At 59.1% G+C, this 9,061-nt stretch overlaps 1 protein-coding gene across 1 annotated transcript; it reads right to left on the bottom strand.

The window, feature by feature from the left end:
- Window positions 1-5,334: 5,334 nt before the first annotated feature.
- LOC141927786 (E3 ubiquitin-protein ligase PHF7-like) lies at window positions 5,335-7,330 on the bottom strand. The gene is given in 8 exon segments (XM_074835047.1): window positions 5,335-5,365; window positions 5,461-5,595; window positions 5,597-5,644; window positions 5,646-5,813; window positions 5,896-6,020; window positions 6,301-6,402; window positions 6,959-7,050; window positions 7,288-7,330. Coding segments are annotated over 8 exon segments (744 nt in total).
- Window positions 7,331-9,061: the final 1,731 nt, after the last annotated feature.

Below are 9,061 nucleotides of genomic sequence, written 5' to 3'. Positions count from 1 at the left end.
ATCGTATTGTATATTAAGGTTTGGAGGATGGTTAGACAGATTACTCAGTTACAAAAGTACCCCCATGTGTATATACTATCCCAAAATAGATGTTTTTGAAGCTAATCAAACACAAAATCCCCTCCAATTATAATTGGATTGTGGCATCCTCTGTTTATAGGCATAGAGGCAAGAGGCAAGCACACTGCCACTCTATGGACAAGGTAAATTGACTTTAGTCACGGGGTGGATTGTGGTGGTGCAATGCTCAGCCCTCCCTGCCCCTCCTTGTTGGGCTGCTTGGTTCTACATGCGATTCCACCCACCCCACACCCCCCACACCCCGAGCTATACACCAATCTGTGGAGATAAGGACTGCTAATGTTAACGAGCCTGGCTCCTGCCCCTCCCGATTGCTGGGAAACAGTTATAACGGCCCATCATCTCCCAAAGGCCTGGCACACCTGTGCCTGGGATGGGGTCAAATGGGACCAGAGTTGCACATTCATCAAATTCTTGTGTAACTGCTGGAAGGCACCAGAAGGGATCTGACAAAAGTCAATTATCTTGGACCCTACAAACTGCGACCACCAGGGGACACTTTGAGCTCTCCTGGATCGCAGCGGGCCTATGACCAGCATCTCCCCTGAGCTGGGACGCCTCTCAGGTACCAAACCCTTAAGGTGTCGTCTGCTCCAGATGGAAGGCCAGGGCAAAGTCAACCCTCTCGAGTCACAATTATCACTGGTTGAGGGATGCCGAGGCATTGTGGGTATTTGCTCTAAATTCAAGAGGGAAATTTTCTTTGACTAGCTTCTCTTTCAGCCGTTCTTTCTCTGTTTATTGGTGTGTGTGTGTGGGTACGTACTCTTGTTTCTGCATGTGTTTGTCCATTTTGTGTTCATTCTACTGAATCCAAACACCTTTTGTTTCTGTCTATGTGTATGTCCGTTTTGTGTATGTGCATGTATATATATATAAATTAAGGTACCGTCAAGTAAGTTAGTGTGAATCTTGTCATTTTAGAATCCGTAAATAAGTCGCTTTTCTTTCTTTCAGTATTCATGAATTATTTTGTAATAATAAATTGCTGTTAGTTATTAATAAACCTAGATTTCTTACTAAATCATTACACTGTCAATACTTCCATCTGCGACAGAAGCCAACTCCACCGCATCCCTCCTGCCTTAAAAGACTGTCATGACAGATGGAAGCCGAAGTTGTGGACTAAATGATCTCACTACACATTTTGGAGGGATGGCCCATAGACAAAGGGAGTGAGACCTGTGGAGATACACTTGAGACCAGGGAATTGGATGGGGATTCCTTAGAATGTATTGGAAACCTGAGCCTAACGTAAATGGTATGTAAATGGTAGAACGTAAGGGGTGGAGCCTGTCCTGGTTTCAGCTGGGATAGAGTTAATTTTTATTCTTAGTAGCTAGAATAGCGCTGTGTTTTGGATTCAGTGTGGGATTTGCTATGAGAAGAATGCTGATAATACAGGGATTGTTGTAGGAGATCGAGGTCTCTCCAGTTCCCGACGTCCTGTCCATGCGCAGGTGTACAGGAAGCTGTGAGGAGGCACAGCCAGAGCACCAAATTATCCAGTGGAATATCCCATATCCTGTAACGTCATGCTCAGGATGTCAAGGAGGGGTGGCTGGGAAGCAGGAGGTTCTCTCTTGCATCTGGGATTGTGATTGTGGGGTCTCGGTTTTTGGGGATCGCTGGCTGGGAAGGGGCTGGGTATCAGGCGGTGGGTGGTGAGCAATCACAGGGTGCGTTACCCGTTTGTACTTTCTATCATTGTTATTGTTTTCTTACAATTACTAAACTGTTTCTTATCTCAACCCATGAGTTTCCCTTTGTCCCTCCAATGGGTCCCCCATTTCCCGGGCAGGGGGAGGGTGAGCGATTGGCTGCGTGGGGTTTGGCTGCCGGGCGAGTTCAAAGCACGACAAGGGGCTGAGCAAGCGCAGAGCCCCAGGTTTGCTCTTGGGCTGAACAGGCTGCCAAGGGCTGGTGAAGGCCGGGGACAACATTCCTTCCTAGGACCTTCTGTGTGGCCTGAGCTGATGGTGTGTTTGGATGGGTCTGGTACGGCAACAATCAGGGTGGGCAACAGGACCCGGAACTGGGCAAGGGGAATGCCCTTCGGCTACTGTCACAAGACCATCTACAGCAATCTCCATGTCACAACTGCAGCCATGACACTGAGCGGAACTTGTAAAGAAAAGTAGCTTTGCCACTGGTGTGAACCTTCCCCGGGGAGACTGAGCCGGCTGCGGGGCCAACGAGGCCCGAAGCACAGGGCCATGGCGCTGGGCAGCCGGCCAAGGCCAGCCCGCAAGGAGGGAGGTGTGGGCAAGGGGCTGCCAGGCCCCGGGGGAAGAAAACCCTCTGGGCCCAGCCCCTAACGCTGCCCCTTGAGAAAAGGAGAGGAGGAGGAAGCTGACAAATGAGTGTGGAGTCTCCCAGGGCAGAGATTAAGGGCCAACTTTATTGCGCCGGTGGAGGGGGATCAGGGCCAGCACGCGGGGATGGGGCACAGCTGGTCCTGCGTCTGCGTCTGCGCGGGCTGTAAGGGTTTTGGGCCCGACGTTCCACACGGGAGCTGTCCCTCATCCGCATGGGCCCACGGTGGCTGGAGCGGCTGCCACTCTGGGGTTCTGGAGAGGGGCAGGAGGACTCCGATGGCAGCGGGCTACTGTTGCTGGGGCTGCTGCTCTCCGGTACTGGGGAGCTGTGGGATGTACCCAGTGCTGCCTGGCCGGGGGTGCTGCTCACAGCACTTGGTGCTGGCGCAGGTCTCCTCTCCCGGCGTCTTCTGGGCCGGCTGTAGGGCGTCCGGGCCCAACGTTGGATCCGGGAGCGGCGTCGTGTGTGGCCGGGCCCACATGACGTGGAGCTGCTGCTGCCCTCACGTGCTGGGGAGTCGTGGGACGGCTCCAATGCCACCTGGCTACCGTTTCTGGGGCTGCTGCTCTCCGGTACTGGGGAGCTGTGGGACATACCCAGCGCTGCCTGGCCGGGGGTGCTTCTCACATCACTTGGTGCTGGTGCACATCTCCTCTCCCGGCGTGTTCTGGGCCGGCTGTAGGGTGTCTGGGCCCAGCTCCTCTCCCGGCGTGTTCTGGGCCGGCTGTAGGGTGTCTGGGCCCAGCTCCTCTCCCGGCGTGTTCTGGGCCGGCTGTAGGGTGTCTGGGCCCGACGTTGGATCCGGGAGCGGCGTCGTGTGTGGTCGGGCCCAGATGGCCTGGAGTTGCTGCTGCCCTCAAGCACTTGGGAGTCGTGGGATGGCTCCAATGCCACCTGGCTACCGTTGCTGGGGCTGCTGCTCACCGGTACTGGGGAGCTGTGGGACATCCCCAGCACTGCCTGGCCGGGGGTGCTGCTCACAGCACTTGGTGCTGGCGTGCAGCTTCTCTCCCGGCGTGTTCTGGGCCGGCTGTAGGGTGTCTGGGCCCGACGTTGGATCCGTGAGCGGCGGCGTGTGTGGTCGGGCCCACATGACCTGGAGCTACTGCTGCCCTCAAGCACTTCGGAGTCGTGGGACGGCTCCAATGCCACCTGGCTACTGTTGCTGGGGCTTCTGCTCTCCGGTACTGGGGAGCTGTGGGACATCCCCAGCTCTCCCTGTCTGGGGGTGCTGCTCACAGCACTTGGTGCTGGTGTGCAGCTCCTCTCCCGGCATGTTCTGGGCCGGCTGTAGGGTGTCTGGGCCCGGCGCTGGATCCGGAAGCGGCATCGTGTGTGGTCGGGCCCAGATGGCCTGGAGTTGCTGCTGCCCTCAAGCACTTGGGAGTCGTGGGATGGCTCCAATGCCACCTGGCTACCGTTGCTGGGGCTGCTGCTCACCGGTACTGGGGAGCTGTGGGACATCCCCAGCACTGCCTGGCCAGGGGTGCTGCTCACAGCACTTGGTGCTGGCGTGCAGCTTCTCTCCCGGCGTGTTCTGGGCCGGCTGTAGGGTGTCTGGGCCCGACGTTGGATCCGTGAGCGGCGGCGTGTGTGGTCGGGCCCACATGACCTGGAGCTACTGCTGCCCTCAAGCACTTCAGAGTCGTGGGACGGCTCCAATGCCACCTGGCTACTGTTGCTGGGGCTTCTGCTCTCCGGTACTGGGGAGCTGTGGGACATCCCCAGCTCTCCCTGTCTGGGGGTGCTGCTCACAGCACTTGGTGCTGGTGTGCAGCTCCTCTCCCGGCATGTTCTGGGCCGGCTGTAGGGTGTCTGGGCCCGGCGCTGGATCCGGAAGCGGCGTCGTGTGTGGTCGGGCCCAGATGGCCTGGAGTTGCTGCTGCCCTCAAGCACCTGGGAGTCATGGGATGGCTCCAATGCCACCTGGCTACCGTTGCTGGGGCTGCTGCTCTCCGGTACTGGGGAGCTGTGGGACATGCCCAGCACTGCCTGGCTGGGGGTGCTGCTCACAGCACTTGGTGCCGGCGTGCATCTTCTCTCCCGCCATGTTCTGGGCTGGCTGTAGGGCGTCTGTGCCTGACGTTGGATCCGGGAGCGGCGTCGTGTGGGGTCAGTCCCAGATGACCTGGAGCTGCTGCTGCCCTCAAGCGCCGGGGAGTCGTGGGGTGGCCCCAATGCCACCTGGCTACCTGTGCTGGAACTGCTGCTCTCTGGTGTTGGCAAGCCGTGGGATGACTGGTAGCCACCAGTGCCGGAGCCATCAATCTCTGAGCTGACACTGGAGTCTGTAAGGGGAAGCAGAAAGGTCACGGGAAGAGAGGCCACTGTGGAGAGGCCAGAGCATTTCCCACAGCCCTTCTGGAGCAGAGAGGTTCTGCCAAGCCCAGCCTGGGCACCCACTGCCACGCCTTGCCCTGAGCCCTGGCCCCAGCCCAGGGGCATGAAGGTGCTTTGCCTCTTACCGGTGCCCTGGCCAGCACAGCTCTCACACTCCCAGCTGGTCCTGCTGGTCCTCAAGTTGGAGCAGCGCCGGTGGGTGCCCTCGGCAGCGCAGGAGCTGCACAGGAGCAGTTCCCAGGGCCTGGGGAAACAAAAGGGTTCATGGCTGTGAGGACAAAGTGACCGCAGCACGGGATTGTGGCGCACAGCCTGTTCTCAGTCCTTCTGCTTTGAGCTCTTGGCGACACAGAGATCCCGTTGCAGAGCCCAGGGTGCCGCTTTGGCAACTTACCCCTCTTCCTCTGCCTGCTCCCTGCCTCCAGGACAAAGGCACTCGCGGGCGTCACAACGGCTGTGCCTCTCGATTAGCATTTCATCTAGAGGCCCGTTGTCCCATGGTGGCAATCTGATGGAGAAAGGGAAATCGCTGAGCCCCTGCTGCCGCGGCATAAGGCCGATGCAGGGTAGCCCTGCTCCTCCCCCCAACCCGGTTTACAGCTCCTCTGTGAAGCTGAAGCCCACGCTGACGGGACAGCAGAGGGCCAGGACTGGAGGGGCAGCCCCTGGCATGGCACAGGGCTTGCAGTCTCCTGTCCTGTGAGCCAGCAGGACACCAACCTCACGGGGATTCGGATGCCCATTTTGAGCATGTCCAGGATAAAGTCACGCTTGTCTCTGCAGACGGGGCAGTTGAAAGAAAAACCAGTGTACTGAGCCTGGCCCTGCAGCGGAAACAAAAGGAGCAGGAGTGAGGCCCTGGTGCTGCCCAGCGCCTGCCATGTCCCGGGGACGAGGGAACGTCTCCTACCTGGATGCAGCCCCGGTGGAACCAGGTGTGTTTGCAGGCGGGGCACACCATGGTGTGGTAGGACTTTCTGTCTTCCACAGGTTCCAGGCAGATGAGGCACTCAGTGTTCTTCTCTGGAGCCGCCTCCACCTCCTGCTCGGGGCGGTGCTCCCTGCAGAAGGAGCTGGGGGGAAGAGGGAAGGGATGGGTGAGGTGAGAATTGCTGAGTCCTTCCCTGGTGGGGGCGAGGAGGGGAGAGGAGGTACCTGTGCGGAGGATAGTACTGGGTGACACATTCACCCTCCACGGCACAGGGCAGATGGAAGCTGCGGTCGCAGCCCTCCTGGCAGCAGGTGATGGTGGCCCCACTCTTACCACAGACGAAGCATTCCTAGAATGAGCAGAGCAGCCACCATCAGCGACAGCCTCAGGGCCTCCCTGGCCAGCCCCACGCCTCTGGGCAGGGCGCAGGATGTGGCCGCTGCTGGGCTACAGCTCACAGATCTGCCCGGTGCACGAGGCTCCTGGGCTGGAGCCTCTGTGGAGCTGCTGGGAGCAAGGCTTTTGTCCTGGCGCTGTTTGGAGGGGCTGGGCTCTCTTTCCTGGGCTCTGGGCTAAGCTCCCCCAAACCTCACCTGACACAAATATCCCTGACCTTGTCAGATCCTCACCTTCTCCGCTGCCCGCTTGACTACGCGGGGAATGTCCTCAGGGAGAACTGCCACCATCCCTGATTCCTGGTCCTGCCAGTAAAAAAGCTCGCTGGCAAAAATCTGCAGAAGAGAGGAGGAGCTGATGAGAGCAGCGTCGCCGGGAGTGCCTGTCGGCAAGGGGGAGGTGTGATAGACAGTAAACTGTTTGTTCATCAAATTCCATTAAAGATACTATGTAGGCCTATTACACTGTGTAACAACTAACTGACTGCAAGTGCTTATCTAAGTTGAAATGCTGAAGCAAGGACTCCTATTGTGCAAAAGACTGAAAAGAGGGAGAAAGACAAAGAAGAAACAAAAGCTTTGTGAGCCACTCTCAGGAAAGCAGGAAATACGAGGAGTTGGTGATGTGAGGAAGACCCGGAAGGAGCGACCCCCTAGCTGCAAAGTGCGCAGACGCAGGGTACACCTCTGAGAGAGACCTGATACCGGAAGGCGGAGGATATAAAAAAGACGGACCCTCGGGAAGTGAGTGCGTGCCGTTGGTGGAGCAAGGACTCCCCGGCCGCCCAGCGCTGTTTTGCTTATTGCCGCTTGCTAAAATAAATTGAAATTGTCCTAACTTGCATCATTTTGGCAAGATAGTCTATAACAGAGGGAGCCCCGGGGCACTCACCACGCAAAAGAGATGGACATAGAATTCTTCGTTATCGGTTTTTGGCCCGCAGAGATCCGGGTCCGCCTCTGCCCGGCCGCACAGCACGCACGCTGGAGGGGAGAGAGCAAATGCCGGCAGGAATGAGCACCTCTGCAGAGCCGGGGGAAGCGTCCCTGAGGGATTGTCCCTGAGGGGCCTGCTCCGTCCCTGAGGGGCTGAGGGGAGGGGCTGGGGACCGTGTAGAGGGGCATCGCAGGCACTGCCTCCCCCTGCCACCACGCTCGGCCCCACGCTGACCGCCCCGACAGCCCCTCTGCTGTGCTGTGGGAGGGAAACTTTGCTCTCACCCTCCTCCATCGAGTCAGGGGACTCCTCTTCACTCTCAGACATGGCGCACGTTCACAGTGAGCGTTGGGAGCGTCCCTGTCCCAGCAGCACCGGCGTGTCTCTCCCAGATGCTCCTCGGCTGACTCTGAGGGAGAAGCGGGGCGCAGGTCAGCTCTCAGCACAGCCCCAGCGCCCCGAGGTGTGGGACCCCCCCTCTTCCCTTGGCAGCCCCCCGCAAGCCCCATCCCTCCCCTGCCCTCTCCTCACCTCCCAGGTCGCACTGACACACGGCTGGAGCCCAGTGATCCTTTTTATAGGCTTGTCCCTGTGGGTCACAGCGGCCATTGTGACATCAGCACCCCCATATATGGGCAGAGACACCCTTGGCGGTTAACATGGCCACGGTGAACATCAGCACCCCCATATATGGGCAGGGACACTCTTAGCGGGTCACAGTAGACACAGTGACATCGGCACCCTCATATATGTGCAGGTACACCCTTAGTGGGTCACAGTGGCCACGGTGACATCAGCACCCCCATATATAGGCAGGGACACGCTTGGTGGGTTACCGTGGCCATGGTGACCTCGGCGGCCCCAGGCAGAGGCGTCCTCAGCCTCCTGCCACCCCCTCTGAGGTTGGTGGCACCCACGTCACCAGGGCAGCTGATCCTGCGGCAAGTGCAGAGCCAAACACCTGGTCCCGTGGGGGATCCTGGGCTCGCCCATCCCACTCACTCCGAGGGGCACCCCCTGTGTCCCCATGCCCCACACTGTCCCCACATCCCCAAAACCCCCACGGTCCCTGTGCCCCATGCTGTCCCAGTGCCCCACAGGTGACCTTCAGCACCAGCCCGGTGCCCACAGCCACCTCCCCTGGCACTACCACTCTCCCCAGTGTCCAGCCTGTGGTCAAACTGGTGTCAGTGGCACCCACGATCCCCAGTGTCACTGTCACTGGCAGCATCCAGAAGTACAGCATGGTGTTCCTGTCCCCCACCAGTGACACCAAGGTGGACACTGGGACGACACCCACGGGTGCCACCACCCCAGCACCCAAACTGCCCCCTCTGCCACCGTTTCCAGTGTTGTCCCCCCCAGATCAGAGCCTGGGGACAGTCCAAAACTGCCCCCCTCCTCCTTTGGGAAAGACAACAGGATCCCCGGGCAGTGGCACAGTCCACCCAGTCTGTCCAGTGACCACACTGGGACCCTGCTGCTGGGAACGGGGTGGCCTGGTGGTCCTCTGCTCTCCCTGTGTCACCCCTGCAGTGTCCCCAAGTGTTCTGGGACATCCCTATGGGGTTGCGGAGTGTCCTGGGGGCCCCCCAGTGGCTCCCCCAGGTCTCCCAGTGTCCTGGGATGCCTCTGTAAGGACAGGGGGTGGCCTGGGGGTTCCCCAGTGTCCCCATGTTCCCCCCTGAAGTGTCCCCATGGGACTTAAGGGTCCCCATGTGTTCCTGGGACCCCTCTATGTGGATGGGTGGGGTTGCCTGGTGGTCTCTCACAGTGTTCCCCTCCTGTGTCCCACTGTGTCCCCAGGACCCCACTATGGGGACACAAAGAGTGGCTTGGGGATCCCCAAAGTGTCCCTGAGCATCCCTCAGTGTCCCCATGTGTGTCCCCCAGTGTCTTCCAGCATCCCCAAGTGTCCTGGGACTCCTCTATGAGGATGGGGGTCGGCCTGGGGGAGTCCCTCCATGTCCCTGGGGTCACCCAATGTCCCCATGTGTTCCCCCCAGTGTCCCCCTAGTGTCCTGGAACCCTTCTATGGGGACATTGAGGATGGTCTGG

This window comes from Strix aluco, chromosome 10 (genome assembly GCF_031877795.1).
Source record: "Strix aluco isolate bStrAlu1 chromosome 10, bStrAlu1.hap1, whole genome shotgun sequence".
Classification (NCBI taxonomy): Eukaryota; Metazoa; Chordata; class Aves; order Strigiformes; family Strigidae; genus Strix; species Strix aluco.
This window is presented reverse-complemented; position numbering and strand designations above follow the sequence as displayed.